Source organism: Mesoplodon densirostris, chromosome 14, assembly GCF_025265405.1.
Source record: "Mesoplodon densirostris isolate mMesDen1 chromosome 14, mMesDen1 primary haplotype, whole genome shotgun sequence".
Classification (NCBI taxonomy): Eukaryota; Metazoa; Chordata; class Mammalia; order Artiodactyla; family Ziphiidae; genus Mesoplodon; species Mesoplodon densirostris.
Genome location: NC_082674.1, coordinates 2595750 through 2614366, shown reverse-complemented (window position 1 = coordinate 2614366; position 18617 = coordinate 2595750). Strand labels below are relative to the sequence as shown.

At 53.9% G+C, this 18617-nt stretch overlaps 1 protein-coding gene across 1 annotated transcript in view; it reads right to left on the bottom strand.

Annotated features, from left to right (window-relative positions):
• TRAPPC12 (trafficking protein particle complex subunit 12) overlaps positions 1-18617 on the bottom strand; it is a 65341-nt gene that overhangs the window by 3326 nt on the left and 43398 nt on the right. The window contains exons 7-10 of the mRNA XM_060117161.1: positions 13337-13409; positions 11182-11255; positions 7564-7662; positions 2899-2999 (exon numbers count right to left, since the gene is read on the bottom strand). Coding sequence (XP_059973144.1) covers positions 2899-2999; positions 7564-7662; positions 11182-11255; positions 13337-13409 — 347 coding nt within the window. The remainder of the gene's footprint in view (positions 1-2898; positions 3000-7563; positions 7663-11181; positions 11256-13336; positions 13410-18617) is intronic.

Sequence of the window (18617 nt, the reverse complement as noted above, 5' to 3'; positions counted from 1 at the left end):
GACTTCCGACTATACGACAAATCTACAATAATCAAAACAGTATGGTAGTGGCACAAAACCTGACATAGATCAATGGAGCAGGATAGAGAGCCCAGAGACAAACCCACACACCTATGGTCGACTAATCTATGACAAAGGAGGCAAGAATATACAGTGGAGAAAAGTCTCTTCAGCAAGTGGTGTTGGGAAGACTGGAAAGCCTCACGTAAAAGAATGAAATTAGGGCTTCCCTGGTGGTGCAGTGGTTCAGAGTCCGCCTGTCGATGCAGGGGACACGGGTTCGTGCCCCGGTCCGGGAAGATCCCACATGCCGCGGAGCGGCTGGGCCCGTGAGCCATGGCCGCTGAGCCTGCGCGTCCGGAGCCTGTGCTCCGCAATGGGAGAGGCCACAACAGTGAGAGGCCCACATACCGCAAAAAAAAAAAAAAATGAAATTAGAGGGAATTCCCTGGCAGTCCAGTGGTTAGGACTCGGCTCTTTCACTGCTGGGGCCCAGGTTCGACCCCTGATCAGGGAACTAAGATCTTGTAAGCCCCGTGGCATGCCCCCCAACAAAAGAATGCGATTACAACATCCCTTCATGCCATACACAAAAATAAGTAAACTCAAGATGGATTAAAGACCTAAATATAAGACCAGAAACCAAAAAACTCCTAGAGGAAAACGTAGGCAGTATACTCTCTGACATAAACAGTAGCAATATTTTTTTGGATCCGTCTCCTAAAGCAAAGGAAATAAAAGCAAAAATAAACAAATGGGACCTAATTAAACTTAAAAGCTTTTGCATAGCAAAGGAAACCATCGATAAAATGAAAAGGCAGCCTACTGAGTGGGAGAAAATATTTGCAAGTGATATGATCCATGAGGGGTTAATATCCAACATATATAAACAGCTCATTCAGGGATTTCCCTGGTGGTCCAATGGTTAAGAATCCTCCTTCCGATGCAGGGGATGAGGGTTCGATCCCTGGTTGGGGAACTAAGGTCCCACATGCCACGGGATGCCTCAACCAGAGAGCCCGTTCACTGCAACGAAGAGCCCACTCGCCGCAACGAAGATCCCACGTGCCACAACAACCAAGGCCCAATGCAGCCAAATAAATAAATAAATACTAAAAAAAATAAATGGCTCATTCAATTCAACATAAAAAAAAAGATTAAAAACTGGGCAGAAGACCTGAACAAACCCCTACTTACATGGTCGATTAATCTGTGACAATGGAGGCAAGAATATACAATGAGGAAAAGACTCTTCAATAAATGGTGTTGGATAAACAGGACAGCTACATGCAAGAGAATCAGACTAGACTCCTAACTCGCACCACACACAAAAATAAATTCAAAATGAATTTAGAACTTAAATGTAAGACCTGAAACCATACAACTTCTAGAGGAAAATAGAGGCAGTATTCTCTGACATGAGTCTTAGCAATATTTTTTTGGATATGTCTCCTCAAGCAAGAGAAACAAAAGCAAACATAAACAGCCAGGACTACATCAAACCCAAAAGCTTTTGCACAGTGAAGGAAACTCAACAAAATGAAAAGGCAGCCAACCGAATGGGAGAAGATATTTGCAACTGATATATCAAATAGGGGTTAATAGCCAAAGAACTCAAACGACTCAACATCAAAAAAACCTGATTAAAAAATGGGCAGAGGACCTGAATACACAATTTTCCAAGGAAGACATACAGATGGCCAGACACATGGAAAGATGCGCAACATCACTAATCGTCGGGGAAATGCAAATGAAAACCACAATAGGATATTACCTCACACCTGTCAGCATGGCTGTTATCAAAGACCACAAACAACAAGTGGTGGTGAGGCTGTGGAGAAAGGGGACCCTTGTACCCTGCTGGTGGGAATGGAAGCTGGTGCAGCCACTGTGGAGAACAGGATGGAGGTTCCTCAAAAACTAAAAATAGAGCTGCCATATAAGCCAGCAAATCCACTCCTGGGTATTTATCCACAGAAAATAAAAACACTAATTAGAAAAAAATACATGCACTCCTACGTTCATTGCAGCATTATTTACAATTGCCAAGATACAGAAAGCAACCTAAGTGTCCATCAACAGATGAATGGATAAAGGGGTGTGTGTGCATGCATAGAATATTACAATATTACTTGGCCGTAAAAAAGAATGAAATCTTACCATTTGTGACAACATGGCTGGACCTAGAGGGCATTATGCTAAGTGAAATAAGTCAAAGAAAAACAAATACTGTACGATTTCACTTATATGTGGAATCTAAAAACAAATGAACAAACAGAACAGAAACAGAGTTACAGACACAGAGAACAAACAGGTGGTTGCCAGAAGTGGGGTGGTTGAGGGGAAGACAGAAACAGGTGATTAAGGGAGGGAGATAGAGAGGGACAAACTTCAGGTGCAAAATAAAAATGTCACGGGTCTCGAACGTACAGTGTGAGGAATACAGTCAGTGATAATGTGAGAACTGTGTGGAGACAGGTCATAATTAGACTAATGGTGGTGATCAGTTTGAAAGCTACAGAAGTATCAAGCCCCTATGTTGTATAACAGAAACTAACACAGTGTTGCAAGTCAATGATACTTCAAACAAACAGAAAAAGATCAGAGTTGTGGTTGCCGGGGGAGGGAGAGGGGGGATTAGATGAAGGTGGTCAAAAGGTACAAACTTCCAGTTATAAGTAAGTACTAGGGATGCAGTGTGCGACACGATGAACATAATTAACATGGCCGTATGTTACATATGAGATGATGGATGTTCATTAAACTTACTGCGGTCCTCACTTCATGATGTCAGTATGTAAATCAAATCATCATGCTGCACACCTTAAACTTACACCGTGCTGTACGTTAATTATATCTCAGTAAAACTGGAAGGAAAAATAAAGAAAAAATACATACCTGTTCATTAAAACCATTATTTTACCCTGCAGTCCATCCAGTTTCTGTGTTACTTTTTCTACGTCTTGGAAGTACTTTTCAGCTGTCTTTATATCTCCAATCTGCTTTGACAAAATTATGCAGTCAGTTCAGCTGACAAATGTTAAATCTACACCCACATACATAGTTTCCTAATGTTATGTTAGGATATTGAAGACATTTATGTATCAGGCAAGGTAAAACTTTGGTATAACCGTTTACTGGTTATCACTTTTTGTTACCAAAAAAAAAAAGGAAGAGCCATTTAGGATATAGCGGGATGTCAACATCTATCTCTATGTCAGAAAGTGAGTGGTTAATACACCTGAGTGTTAACAAGTCTTACAGTTTTTAATTTGTACCCTTCAAAAGGAATCCTGGCATAGCATTATGAAAAATAAAAATAACCCCCGACTCTGGCCAGGCCCCAGGCCCATTCTTAAACCTGCCCATGGATCATTTCAAGAAACCTCTGTTTGCTATGTAGCACCCGGGCAAAACATGCTCCACAAGTCCAAGTTGTATATTTGGCAAATTAAACTTGATATTATCGTTAAAAAAAAAAAAAGAATGACTAAAAAAATACAACATTTACCTTTTGGTACAATATTACAGTCTCCCAATCAATTATTGGGGGGTTATTTGTGACCAGTAAAATGGTAGAGATCATCAAACTAACAAATTTCAGTCACATTCTGACCCAATAATACAGAATTCTATCGTACGAACAAATGGCCGCGCTCTTATCAAACGGTTACGGAGACCTCCTCAGCTCCTTCTAAAATGAAGCCAGAGCCACCGGGGGTCCTGATGGCTAACCCCCCTCCCCCGTCCTGCCATCACCGTGGACCACAGCCTGGGGGGCGGGGGGTTAAGAGGGAATCAGGTCTCCTTCTGCATGAGGAAGGAGATCAATGATCTAAGGCTTAGACTGCAAAATACAGGAAAAATGAAAATCCTGTGAAAACAGAAACCTTACAGCCAGGGGGAAGGAAGAACAAAGGCCTCTGTGTTCCAGGCCTAAAGGAGCAGCTCTGGAGCGGCTGACTCCAGGGCGTCTCGTCACAACACACCACGCGATGCCTCTGCATCTGCCGAGGGAACAGCGTCGCAGCTGCAGTGGTCAGCGCCCTCTCTTCCGCACGCTCACCCCCATCCAGAGCCCGGGGTCCTCCGCCAGCGCCCATCACGCTACCCTCACGGTCTCCGGCCCCTCTCTGTTGGCAATGCTGCCCCGAAAAACACCCCAGCAGGAGGAGGAAACAAAGTGGCGCCACCCACGTGTCTCCCGGCCCCGCCCTCCTTGAGCCCACGGTGGGAGCACCGGGGTCCCCCACGGAGGCCTGAACTCCTGCGTTCCCCACAGTGCGCTTACTTACCCTGCACCCTCCAAGGGCCCAGGTGCCTACTGATGGAGATACGGACGCTCACCAGCTGACGACAAAGGTGCACCAAGCCCTAAATGTCTGCTGGGTGCTGTGCTAAGTGCTTCCCACAGCTCACAACTTCTAACAAGCTGTGCTGTTGATCCCACTCCTTTCTTCACTCTCTGGATTAAAGAGATGAGGCTCAGAAAGGCTGGGCGGTTTTCTCAGGTCACAAAGCTAACATAACAGAACGGGACTGTCCAACTCCCAGACCACGTGCTGGCCTTCTGCACCACACGGCCTCGAGGAGCTGGGACAGGACTTGCGCTGAAACTATTTTCTAGTGGGAGATAACGAAGGAATCTTAGAATTTTCTTTGCCACCTACTGATTTTTCTGGTCATTAGAAGGTAAGTTCACATCCTGATATTTCTGTTTTTTTTTTTTAAAGAATTAATTAATTTTTGGCTGCATTGGGTCTTTGTTACTGTGCACGGGCTTTCGCTAGTTGAGGCAAGCGGGGGCTACTCTTCGTTGCGGGCCGCGGGCTTCTCATTGCCGTGGCTTCTCTCGTTGTAGAGCACGGGCTCTAGGTACGCGGGCTCTGGTAGTTGTGGCTGGCAGGCTTTAGAGCGCAGGCTCAGTAGTTGTGGCGCACGGGCTTAGCTGCTCCGCGGTGTGTGGGATCTTCCCGGACCAGGGCTCGAACCCGTGTCCCCTGCATTGGCGGGCGGATTCTCAACCACTGCACCACCAGGGAAGTCCACATCTTCATAATTATTAAAACGTAATTAGGATTTAAAATCTTACTGATTTTCTGAGACTTAGAGGCAGCGTAAAAGATTAAACAATATAAAAAGGCACTTAAAAGTATTGCAGGGCTTCCCTGGTGGCACAGTGGTTGAGAGTCCGCCTGCCGATGCAGGGGACACGGGTTCGTGCCCCGGTCCGGGAAGATCCCACATGCCGCGGAGCAGCTGGGCCCGTGAGCCGTGGCCGCTGAGCCTGTGTATCTGGAGCCTGTGCTCCGCGACGGGAGAGGCCACAGCAGTGAGAGGCCCGCGTACCACAAAAAACAAACAAACAAACAAAAAGTATTGCAAAGTATCTAGTAAGCAAATAAACAAACCCAAACTAGTTATTTGAAGAAAACAACAGATAATAAGTGGATGAACTAATCAAGGAAAAGAAAGCATGAGTAAACAATTATAAATGTAAAAGGAGAAATAACTAGAGTTAAAGTGAAATTGAAGTAATTATGAAAGACTATATTTTACAGAACTCTAAGCAAAAACATATGTGAATACACAGACCAAACAGGTGATTTCCTTGGCACTCTAAATTGCCAAAATTGATCCCAGAAACAGAGAGGAAAAACCTCACGCGTGGAACACTAAAGCCATTAGTAACAATATTAAGTTATCCAACAAATCCTAGGAGGATGGCTGAGGCCTCTTTGAGGTCAGTTATTCAAATCTCCCAGGAACATGTAATTCCAGAGTATCCAAAATATCCCAGAGAACAGAGAAAGCAAGTAAGCAAGTTATTTTTATGAAGACAGAACACAGATACGAAATGCTTTTGAGAAGGGCACGCTCTCACACACACACACACGCATACACACGGACAAACCCAAACCAATTTCACTTATAACGATAACTGCAAAGATCTGGGGACACTTCCCCGGGGAGCCCAACGTATTGGAGGTGCAAATGTGAATATTTCTGTGGCCAGAAACGTCTCCAGGGAAGCACCGACCAAGCCCCAGTCTGGCCGTCAGGGTCCCTTCCCAGGGCCGTCAGGTCTGTGACTGCCACAGAAAGACTGTGCTTTCATAGTTCAGGGTTCCTAGACGGATCTCCAGCATACATTTCTCAAATTATGCAAGTTAAGACAGAAATGAAGTTCCTGAGATTGTCCTGAGTAGTGAGAAATTAGAGCAGATACAGAACATTCTTTTAGTATGAAAATCAGGATAATAACCAGGCACCACGAGATCCCGGGCACGGCACTGCATTCTTTACACGGCTGTGTCTCGTTTCATCAGCACAAGGACCCCAAGAGGCAGCCACGAGCGTCCCTGGTGCACAGGGGAGAGGACGCAGCTCAGGAGGGTGGCTAGCCCAGGGTCGAGGCTACGTAAGCACCAAGGACAAACAGAAACCCGGGCCTCTCAGATGCTAGAACACGCGTTCTTCAACATCCATGAGTTACTCAGTGAAGGTCAACCTTCAGAGCCTGGGGCAGGGACCCCAGGTGTCCTGGGAGGGACCTGGACGACACACAGGCGGCCTTCACTGTTGGGTTGTCTCTGGACGCCCCCTTGGGGGAGCGGCGTGTGTGCGCTTGTGTGTGTGCGTGCGCTTGCGTCTGTGCGTGGCGTGGAGGACGGGGTGGAGGTGGGGCGTGTGTGTGCACGCACTCGTGTGCGCAGTGGCCGGGAGGTGCAGGAGGACAGGACCAACGTCAGTGAAGAGAACCTGGGCTCTGGGTGACCTTGTTCAAATTCCTCCTCTGGGCCTGACCTCTGGGACCTCGGGCAGGTCACTCGACCCCCGGGAAGCCTGTTTGCTCCTCTGTAAAGTGGGCTGTCACACGGCGGAGGAGGATGGCCCAGCAGGGCACCCGCTCAGGGCCAGCGCCTCCCCACATCCATCCCCCTTGCTTTGACCCCCACGGACGGCCCCGTGAGGCTCCCGCCCAGGCTGCGGGTGCTACGGTCGACACCCTTTGAGACTGAGGGTGCAGGGACGAGGCACCCATGCTTGGCCTGCAAGTGTGGGCCTGCCATCCTGGGGAGGACAGGAGCGAGGACGGGAGCCCGGCACCCCGGCACCAAATGCGCCCCGGCTTCAGCGCCATCCCTGGCAAAGCGGGTACGTCCCGCACTGTCGGGACCATGGCTCCGAGCGGGACCTCCTCCGTCCACGCATGTGGATTCAAGCGTGCTTTCCAGTAAAATATCAGCAACTGGCTACGTTATCAGCCAATTAAAATAAGATTACTGACGGTTTTGTCAACACACTTCTACCTGCAACAGGGCAATTTCTCAAGGAATCCATCTCAGCACTTCCCAGATGAAAATCTACGAAAAGGCACGTCTAGCAATTGGCTTCCTAATCACGTCAAAGCCCAGAGCACAGTCAAGCCAGGACCAAGAAAACTACCCCTTCTACAGTCACAGAAGTCTGACTTGATGTATTCCCTGTGCTCCTTCTTAAATCTACAGCATTCACGCTAAGGCAACCCCCGGCCCACCCTGCCAACCGCGCGGCTCACACCTGGAGGAAGATCCGGCCGATGCAGCTCAGCAGCTGGGGCTCCTGCTCTGGGTAGTACTGGATGACCGAGAGGTACGCATCCACAGCCAGCACGTAATCCTGTGGGGGACCCAGAGAGCATCCTAGAGTTAGGAGGATCACGCTCCGTTTTACACGCGACAGGAGCTCAGGTACCTGCAGACTCGCACGTGAAGCGGGAACACGAATGCGTGGGCAGGTGGGACGTGGCACCGCTGTGAGGGCGGCAGACGGCCCAGCAAACCAGGCTCTGAGTTGTGTGTGTAACTACGGTCCTGAGAGCCTTCCTCACCCGGAGGGGCTCTGGTTGTGCACTTAGGGCAGAGGGGCTTTCTTCTTCCAGCTCCTGAGTAGCAATTAGTATTTCACCTGGACTCACTCTTTCTTTTCTGACAAAATCCTTAATTGGTGAATTTTGTCTTGCCTCCATCTGCCAGACACAGAAACCGAATTTATTAATAGCGTCTCTTAAACATTTTCTTTACTAAAACTCGAGGTAAAGTTCTTGAATGGAGACAAACATAAGCCCCGTAAAACAGGTGGGCCGGGAGAGCTCGCTGGTTCTGGCGTGAGGAGGCCATCCAGGGCACCTGGCGGTCTTGCCAGGGTCACAAGGACAAATCCCCAACAGCCCCGAGCTCAGACGGCAGGGTCACCGTCCCGCCTGCTGGTGGGCACTGTCCCGGGCTGGTGCGACAGCTCCCCGTGTCGCCCGGGTCAGCAAACAGCAGCCCGCGCGGCAGTGTTCTCCTCACTGCGTCTTCGTAAAACCCCAGAAGGTACTTTTCTTTCTTTAATCGTCTACGTTTTCAATCTCATGAAAACTGGGACAGGCGTTACTAGTTCGCTAACTGGGATGTTATGAAGACAGATGACAAGGAATATTCCAGTTCAGCAGGAAAAACAATGGGAAGACTCTCCTGTCTGGCAGCTTCAAGAGCAGCTCTTCACAACGAACTGGACTCGGGGGTGCAGGCGGCGAGCCGGCAGCACCTGCCTGTCCCCCTCGGCTCCTGGCACCGCTGCCCGCGCCCTGCCCAGCGGGAGCGCCCGGGTGAGGGCGTGCCCAGAGCCCTCTCTCGGGGCGGCAGTGGCCCCCGGTGCCTGGGGCCCGCGAGACGCTGAGGCCCGGCTGGGGTCCGGCTCCGCTGAGCCCTGGACTTCTGCGGGGAGACGGGGGCACCTCGGAGCATCTGAGTATCATCCACTGTGCGGAACGCCTACACCTCACTTCCGGTTTCGGGCGAACGAAAGGCCACCTCGCCGTTCGTGTCCGGCGGCGCCCAAGTGTCACCGGGTCAGGCCAGTGCACACGCCCAGATCCCGGCCCGCGTCTCTGGCCGGCGAGACGCAGTGCGCCTCCGGGTGGCTCTGCGGCCGGCGTCGCCGCCTGACACCTCCACGTCTCGGCGACCCGGCCGCTGTCCCGCCGGAGCGGCGCTCCTAGGAGAGCACGCCTGGGCGGACACGGCCGTGGGAACCCCGTGCGGAGGCTTTCAGACGAGGCGCCGGGCCCGGACGGGAGCCCCGCGCGGCTGCAGCCTCGGGCCCGGGCCCTGGCGGTTCCAAGGAGCCCGGCCTCCAGTAAACCAGAGCGGAGCACGGCCCAGAGCTTGTCAGCGGACGACCGTTTAACGAAATCGTTTATTTACCGGAGGAAAAGAGGGATGCGGCCCCGGCTGAAGGGCGCTCTTGAGGGCGAGCGCCGTCCAGGCCGCGGTCAGGCGGGCGCCGCCCGCTCGCAGGGACCCACTGCTCTAGCTCCGCCGTCCCCCGTTTCTTTCAGCAGCTGCACCGCCTGGCGGGGCGAGGTCAGCAAGAAGGCGGCGTACGGGCAGTGCGGGCGAGCGGGGCACGGAGGCGGGCGGCGCGGCGCCCTGAGTCTCCCAGACGGGCTGGGGTGCCCAGGCGGCGACAGTGTTTCAGGCACACCTTCGGGCTGAAGCGTGTGTACAGACTGCTCATCGTTAAAAAGGTCAATCAGCGTTCACGTCGCCGTAGCAGAAATGTTATTCAGAATAAGCAGCAGCTGCCGAAGTAACCCAGCGTCGCCCATACGCCAACGGAAGGGACGGGACGGCACGCGCCAGTAAAGCCGACGCTGCTGTAATGCCGGGCTCGCTCACTAGGCGGCGACAGGATGCGCACGTGTGCTGGCGCCTCAGCCGCAAAATTTTTCATTCCTTTTTTTAACTCGTGGAAATGAAAGCATAATCTAAAATCTCAAATTAAACTGCACTTGTGGTAAAAGTATTTTTGAAGCACAGTGATCTGTACTGAGTCCCGACAAAGTAGGTACAAGACTTAGTCTGGCGCCTGGTGGTATCATCACTCCAGCAGTAGACAAAGAAGGGTGTTCTTATCCCACAATTTTCTATTAATGTGCCTTAAAAATGCACATACGAACCCACCAGTAGAACAGGAGACCCTCCTGAGGAGTCCCAGCCCATGACCAAGGAGACACCGATCGGCCTGTGACTTTACGATGTGTCCTTTGTTTCTGCGCGTCAGCCGGAGAGCTCCGCGGACGGAAGGCGGCAGTGGCCCTGGGCAGCTCCCTCCACCCGCGGGAGGGACGGGGCGCCGTGTCGTGGGTCGGGGTGGCAGAAGGGAGGAGCTGCGAGAACCAGAGCGCCTTAACCCCAAGGCGCTGTCCAAGGGGGGCTGCAAGTGCATCCCGTCCGGGCCTTCGTTTCAGGGGAGGTCCCCGGGGCTCGGGGGTGGGAGGGGCACGCGAGGCAGTCTGCACCCCAGGGTCACAGCGACGCACGGAAGGCAGGGCCCTGGGGCAGGATCCGAGTGCACACCCAGCGTGGCCTTCTGCACGGGACCCACAGCTGGCCCGGGACGCGGTCCCCTCGCGGGGCTGCCCTGTCAGGGTTAGACGCCAGCTCCCGGAGCCCGCTTCTCCCTTTGGCCATTTGCCTGCTCTGCTCTGCTAAAACCGAGCTCAGGAGTGACCCTGGGCTGGCCCGTGGGAGGGCCACGACCTGGCCTCTTAATGGCTCAGAAGATGTTAACGGAGCTACTCTAGGTGTCTGCGGCTCACTGATTCGGGCAGCAGCCTCCAGCCCCTGCAGCTGGGCCCTGCCAGGGAGGCACGGATGGAGGAACAAAGGAGCGATGCCCTTGGTTCAGCCTCCTCGTCCCCCAGCCGCCTCCCGGGGGGCTGGCAGTGGGGGGGCGGGGGGCGGGGCGCGGCGCCCATGGTGGGGTGGGGCTAAAGAGCAGGTCTCCCTGGGAAGCCTGTCCCCAGATGCCATGACCACTGAGCGCCAAGTCAGGTCAGGACGAGTGAAACCACCTCCTCTAATGGGGGGAACAGAGGCCAACTCTGGGACTGAATCCAGAGAAAAACAGGAGGGAGAGAGAATTGAGAGCATGAGGAGGATTTCAATTAAATCATCTCGACCCCTGTTTGAACAATTAAACTTGGCAGTGTAAATTCTACTTTCTATTGACATTTCTTTCAGTAGAAGTTAAAGCACGTTTATCCCGAGTGTCTCACTGGCCTCTCTGCTCGATAACCCCCCACCGCCACATGCACACCACCCCGAGGTCCCAGCGGTCCCCACCCCTCCCGCCCTGAGAACATCATACCTTCATGAGCAGCAGACAGTTGGCCATGGAGCACGTCACCCGGCCCAGGCGGGACCGCCACAGCTGCACAGAGGCTGCAAGAGTGGAGTAGGGTGAGTGCATGGGGAGCGGGTCCTGCCGCCGGCCCGACCCAGACAGATGGACGCCCCGCCCCCGTCACCCGGCCTCGGCCACCGCTCCCTGTGCTGTTCAGCCCACACCTTGGGCTGTGCTCTTGGCGACCTGCTCAGCCTCGGGGAGGACAGATCCCATGAGCCCACCAGGGCCACGTCCCCAGGTTGGCACGCCCAAAAGATGGGAAAAGCCAGCCGACAGCCTTCGCCCTGCAGAGGGGCCACTCCTGATGTGACCTGTATGGGCTGGAGGCCTCCCGGCTGCAGGGCTGGTGGACGGTCACACCCCGGTGTCAGCAGCTGCGCCCTGGTAACAGCGGCCTGCCTGCCTAAGGCCTAGGTGTTGTGACCTTTTAAGTGGAAGCAACAATTCCTAGCGCATCTGCCTCAGCAGGCTCTGAGGGCAGGGGGAGCGGAGCGGACGCAGGGCGGGGAGGCTGGAGAGGCCGGTGCTCGGTCAGATGTTGAATCTGCCATCCAGCTCAGGCCCAGGGAGAAGCACGTCCCAGACACATGTGAATGGTGACCACTGGGCGAGCTTGCCTTAAACTGACCTTCCTCCCGCTGCCGGGACCAAGGGTCAATTTTGGGATAACAGTCTCCTAGAAATGACGCTTATTCCTGGAGTGCTTGAGAAAAGGACAAAAAACTCAATTGTCAGAATTAGGAACGTAACTCACCTTGCCTTTCAGCAATTAAATATGCATTAGCTGCTTACATTCCCCTTATGACATCATTTTTGTGAAAAGAAAAATTCTGAATATCTTTCCTTAACGAATGTAAAATGTGGATTCTCAGTGAACTGCATTTTATTTTGATTATCTTTGAGGACTTTCTAGTGCTTTCTTCCCCTCTTTGCCTTATAAATCTGTTGATCTGCTGTGAGTTGTCAGGTTTCCGGGCACTGCTTCCTGAGCTCCAACAACTACCTGCTCTTTGCCACCAAAACACGGACCCCCCGTGGGATGACATGGCCAGAGTGGGAAAGATGCTGAGGGCGGGATGTCCCAGGGCACGGAGATGCCCACGTCAGACCCCTGTTACCTACCTGCACTTAAATCACTGAGAAGGATGCACGAACGTCGCACCTACAGACCTGGTCCCCTGGGATTTCTCAAAGAAAGGGATCTGTGCTTAAAGCACAAACGCAGCCAGAGCTGTTGGTCCTCGAGGATGGACATCTCCTGCCTGGGATGCTTCCCCTTTTCCCACAGTCACGAGCGCGTCCGGGGTGCACGGCGCCCAGGGCCCCGCCGTGCCCGAGGCACGGGCACAGGTCTCTGCCTGGGGGGTTCTCCTCTCAGGCCACCTCTCCTGCTTCTGGCACATCCGTCTCCTCACAGCGTGGCTTCAGAGGAAGCCCACCCCTTGCCCACATCATCCGTGCTCGCCCACGGTCACCGACAGCCACTCCAAGTCAGGCGCAGAGCGGGGGACCACTGAGCCCCTGGAGACCACGTAAGCCCACAGGCTCATGTGCGGAGGTGCCAGCCTCTCAGGGAGGTGCCATCCGAGCTGGGTTTTGAAGCACGATTAGTTCTCCTCTCTAATGTTCTCAAGAAATCTCAGGCAGGATAATCTTTTCAAAATGCAGTTTGGCCCCTGCCCACCCAGCACTCACATGAAGACCCGCTTCCACGGCCTGGCCCCCGAGGCTCTACACGCAGGGCCCCATCTTCCTTTCCTCTCCAGCTCCGCCCAGGCCTCAGGCTCCCTCCTGCCACTCACTGGCTGAGGCCACTGGCTCCCCACGGGCGGGTGGGCCAGGCACCCACCTTGCTGTGGACGCTCACGTCGATTTCTGGGGTTATCTGCTGCAGGCGGGTCTCGGCCTGACGGGGCTCCCCGAGAGCGGGGTTCATGCCTTATGCCAGCACCAACCACGGTGCCTGGCTTGGTGTAAGAAAGGACCGAGGAGATGAATGCATGAGAGGATGAGCGCGTTACGGAGTGAGAAGGAAAGGAATGAGACAGAGAAACCTTCAGGGCCGAGTCCTCTGACGATGCTGGCTATTATCTAAGGAAGGCGAGTCCGCACTGACCTTGTCTGTTCTCCTGGGCCATGCTGTTTATGCTGCCGTCCTCGGCCAGGCCCTGCTCCAAGTTTGTCAGGATCTGTGGGGGATGGAAGGAAGAGCAACAGAAGTGAATTTGCTTCTAGACGTTGTCATGATAAACTCCAGGAGAAGCAGACTTCTCTGTATGGAAGCCCACTCGTCAAGGAGCGTTTCGCAGGGACACATTTTGAGCTTTGCTGCTCACAAGGCACGGAGATGACGGCAAACAGGTAGCTGCTCTCTGACTGGGGGGGGGGTTGGGTTTATGACACTCGTAAAGCATCAGAGACCCCAGACATGGGGCAGATATTCTCTGTTTGTCAGGAAAGCATCAGGAATGTTACACAAGAGGATGATTATTAACTTCTGTGAAAACGTCAGTCTTGCTCCTCTAGGGCACCTGAGATGTGCAGCCTTTTTAAATGTATCAAATAAATTCTGAACATCTGTCACTTTACATAGTTTTTACTGTTCGGCTAATAACCTTGAGTTGCCTCCTCTGTGATTTGGTTTCCCTGAAAGGAAAGAAGGTGCTACCACGGTGATCTGGGCAGAGGGCAGGACGAGGAGAAAAAACGTGTTAATATAAACACTGTTTGCAGGGAAGGAAAAGAAAGACGTGCTAACTGAAAACGGGGGTCTCACGCTTCTGTGACGGCCGACTTCAGGCCACGTGCTCTGGGGAGACACGCCTCGTGCCGTGGGCCACCCTGGCTGGCAGCACCGCCCCAAACGGCCCACCTTCAGGAGGCGAAGCTCACGGCCAGCGAAGCAGCTGCTCCGGGCTCGCACCGGCCTCGTCCCATCCACACAGAGACGGGCCAGCTGGGCCTCCTCTGGTGCCAAGGGTCAGAGCTTCACAAAAGGTGGACGACAGTTCGCTGTGAACACGAAGGCCTGTCCTACCGTGACCACTCAGGACACACCCGGGCTTCAAAACTGTAACCTCGAAGATGAGCTAGTTGGTCCAAACAAGGTCAAATGACATTTTTCAGCTCATCGGTCTTCTGATAGTCATAAAAACAGAAACTGCCCAGGAAAGAAGGTCTCGAAGGTGCCATTGAGGAGGGACAGGAACAAAGAGAAGGACAAAGAGGTTCTGAAGAAGAAAACGGGAGGCCTGGCGCTCCCCAGCCCCGGCAGCCACGCACAGTGCACAGGGCCCGAGGCCTGGCCTCGACTCATGGGTCAACAGATGGGACGTTGGGGGAGGGGCAGGCCTGATAGCAAAACCAAGCACAACAAAAGAGCACGAGAGAATCAGAAGACCCCAGGAGGGCCGGGTCGGGGAGCTGTCCTGGCCCCCTGCAGGGCATCTCCATGCACCTGGGCAACCCACCTCGGGGGGCCACAGTTACCTCCAGCCTGAGCTACATCGCAGGAGAACAGCGTCTGGGGGAGAGAATTCCCGCCCATATGACTTCACACAGTCACGGTAACAGCACGCGGATCTACTGAAGGTCGTTTCTGTAGAGGAAAGTGTAGAAACGCTCCCACCCAAAGCCTGAGCTACTCAGATGGCAAACGTGGCCGCATGCCCCTCCTGTCCCTCCTGTCCAGGTGCAGGTCGGACGCCCGTGAGTGGTTCTGGGTCCGCTTCCCAGAATGACCACCGCGGGCCGCACCCACGGCACCCATTCTGGAAGATGCTCTGGAAACAAGAGCGTGGGGTGGCGGGTCGGCAGCAGCCGGGCTCCGGGTGAGCCACGTATTTCCGAAAGTAACGACAGTACTGAAATGACAGTAGTTTTGAGCATGTGAAGATGCTGCTTGGACATGAACAGGGAGCGGCCAGGAGGAAATGTGGGCCTGGGAGACGGTTCTGGACCCGCCATTCTGTCAGCAGGTGGGTGTGACCAGAGCCGAGAGGCTGCATCAACACCCCCCGCCCCCCCCGCGGGTCCGGGGCCGTCCTGGATTGGTTCTGGGACGGGCAGGGTCACTCCAGCAATGCAGACGCCGTCAACACTCCGGACAGCAGCGGAGGGAGGACAAAGGACTCAGAAGGCCCGGGCTCGTTTTTTTTGTCCACAGAGAAAACGGTACGCCTCGCACGAATGTCCCAGCTGCCTGACTCCACATGTAACCAAGACCACCTGATCTCAGGGCTTCCCTGGTGGCGCAGTGGATAAGAATCCACCTGTCAATGCAGGGGACACGGGTTCCAGCCCTGGTCCGGGAAGATCCCACATGATGCGGAGCAACTAAGCCCGTGCGCCACAACTACTGAGCCTGCACTCTAGAGCCCACGAGCCGCAGCTACTGAGCCCAAGTGCCACAACTACTGAAGCCCATGCACCTAGAGCCCGTGCTCCACAACAAGAGAAGCCACCGCAATGAGAAGCCTGCACACCACACCGCGATGAGAAGCCCGCGACGAAGAGTAGCCCCTGTTTGCCGCAACTGGTGAATGCCCGCGCGCAGCAACGAAGACCCAACGCAGCCATAGATAAATAAACAAACAAATAAATAAAAAGGACCACTTGATCTCAAACAGGCAATGTGTCACCTACTCATATTTAAAGGGACCAAACCCATGCCCCAACTTCTCTGCAGTTACCCTGGGTTTGGAAGATCACTTACAAACATTTTTGGGTTCCCAGCGAACGTGAGCAGCCCACAAGAAACACCCCATTTACACCTCTGCAGGAATCCTAGAAGTTCGTGGGCCCTGGTGCATACGCAGGACCTTGGACTCCAGTATTTTAAACTCCAGGTTCTGAGCCATATGCGGGGTGCAGCCCAAACCCTGCCCTTCTGATGGGCTCCAGGCAACACCAGTATGGGTGGTCTGGGGACCTTGGTTTGTGGGAAGGCTCTCGGGGAAGGAGCCCTGGTCCTGTCCTTTGTCGGCCTGTCACGGGCTGTGGGTGGGCAAGGTCTAGGGACCAGGTTTATGGACAAAGCGTCCAGTCTTTGGACCCCTGGGGGCCGGCCCTAACTCAAGGACCCAAGGACTCACTAGTGACCTGCGGTGTTCAGACTGAGGTGAGAGCAGGTCTCCCTAGAGGGGCTTAGATTTCTCTGGAAAGTTCTGGGGCCTTCTCAGCCCTACCAGTCTCCTAGGGGACCTTCTGGAAAAGAGGCTTTTCAAAGTGAAAAGAGGCTTCTCGGAGTTGCTCCAAGCCACTGCAGGAATATTAAACACTCCCATGGACCACGCACCATGCCAGGTCGCTGGTCATCTAACCCGCACAGCAGCCTGGCGCTGGCTGGCGACACCACTCCTCCCCGGGCTTCCACAGGCTGGTCACCCCACCAGGAAGAGTCAGGGTCACACCTGGAAACACCCGTCTGCCTGACTCCAAAGCCCCTCCAACCACGGCCTGTGGACATCCCCCCAGCAGGGCATCACACCGTGAAGCAATGCTCTCTCTTTCCATGTAGGTCAGAGAGTGAGAACCTTCGATGCCCAGGTAAACAATGCCAGGATGGAGATTCCAGACCTCTCTGTTCCACCGAGGGCTGCCTGTTGCTGGGCTATCATGCAGGTGTCGGGCGGGACCGCCTGCCAACTCGGGTGACCTTACAGGCACACTGTGGGTCACCTCTGTCACAGCAGATTTCACACGGGGCTGGGGCTGCTGAGGGGTATGGTCGACATTCCCAAGTCTTTGTTCTGGGATCTGCAAGATGCAACCTGGAGTTTCCAAAGGCGCGAATTTCCACTGTGAGCCGAGTCAGGATACAAATCATACAAACCCTGACGACAGGGACGCTCCTGTCACCTCCTCCTTCTGGGCCCTCTGAGCACACCCGGGCCCAGGAGCGTAAGTGTTGATGGCAAAGGGCAGAGATGTGGCCTTGACCAGGGGTTAGGAGCCACCCCCTCCCCTCTCCTCCACCTCCCCTCACTTGCCAGCCACTCCCATCTTATCTGATGAAGGCACCATCAATTTGTTCTCTGCTGGAGCAGCAGGACAGGGGGGCATGGGGACCATGGGCATCAGGTGAAGCCGGGCAGCGGAGGGCGTGGTCAGCACGCCTGATGGCCCGCCCAGCTGGGTGCTTCCCCGAGCGGCTGGCAGGGGGAGGGCAGACAATGTTCTCTTCCGTTCTTAACTTCGTTTACAAGTAAAACAGCATAACCGAGCAGGTCCATCTGTTGGAATTCCTTTTTAGTAAAGATATGAACCCTTCCTAGAAACACCCGTCTCACCTCTGCCTCATTAGGGTGTCCAACCAAGAACAGAGCACACCGACGTCCCTTCCCGAGGGGCTCCTTCGGCAGTGAGGGTCTGTAAAGGGGCACTTCCTTACCTGGTGCCCCGAGCCCGGCTAAGGTGGGGCGGGCGGAGGCTGCAGAAATCCAACTGTAGGGCAGGGCAGCAGTGAACTTAAACCCACACGGCCCCTCCCCATCAGCGCGACCCGAACCCCATGCTGATCTGGCATCATGACATGCAAACGGGCTTAGAAACGTGTTCCCTGGCTCTTTGCCGACGGGACCCAGAGGTGCAGTGGCCCGCAGAGAAGCCGAGGAGCAGGGACGGAGGGCCGAGGTACCGCTGCTGTGGCGTGACAGGGGTGGCTCTCCCAAGCCACGGGGCACGCTTATTTTATTTTATTATTATTTTTTTTTATTTATTTATTTTTTTTTGCGGTACGCGGGCCTCTCACTGCTGTGGCCTCTCCCGTTGCGGAGCACAGGCTCCGGACACACAGGCTCCGCGGCCATGGCTCGCGGGCCCAGCCGCTCCACGGCATGTGGGATCTTCCGGGATCGGGGCACGAACCCGTGTCCCCTGCATCGGCAGGCGGACTCTCAACCACTGCGCCACCAGGGAGGCCCGGCACGCTTATTTTAAACCGAGGCATATTTTGTTCTTCGTCGATACCACTACATCTGCACCAAACATTTACTGCTTCACCACGTGCTTCTTACTTGTCACCTTCTATCTCAAAGACAGCAGAGAAAACCCTGGACTGTTTCGTAAAGGTCGTGAGCGATGTTCTGCTAAAACTGGGCCGCACCTAAAACATCGACACAGTGCTCTCATCAGGCTGAATACACAGGCTCTAACCATTCTCCAGTGAATCTTCCGTATAAGGAAAAGCTCAGCTTCTGCTGAGCAAACGATGCCAGGGATTCCATAACTGGTGTTATGTCCCTCTCTGCTCTGCTTACCTGGACCTCAGCACCAACCTGTGCGTGGCATAAACCTTGTACGTTACCGACCGTACTGCTGTCTGAATTTCATCTTCCCTTTGCCCCGCAGTCCTCATTTAGTTTCTTTTCAGTAGAAAAAAAATTCTACTTATAAAA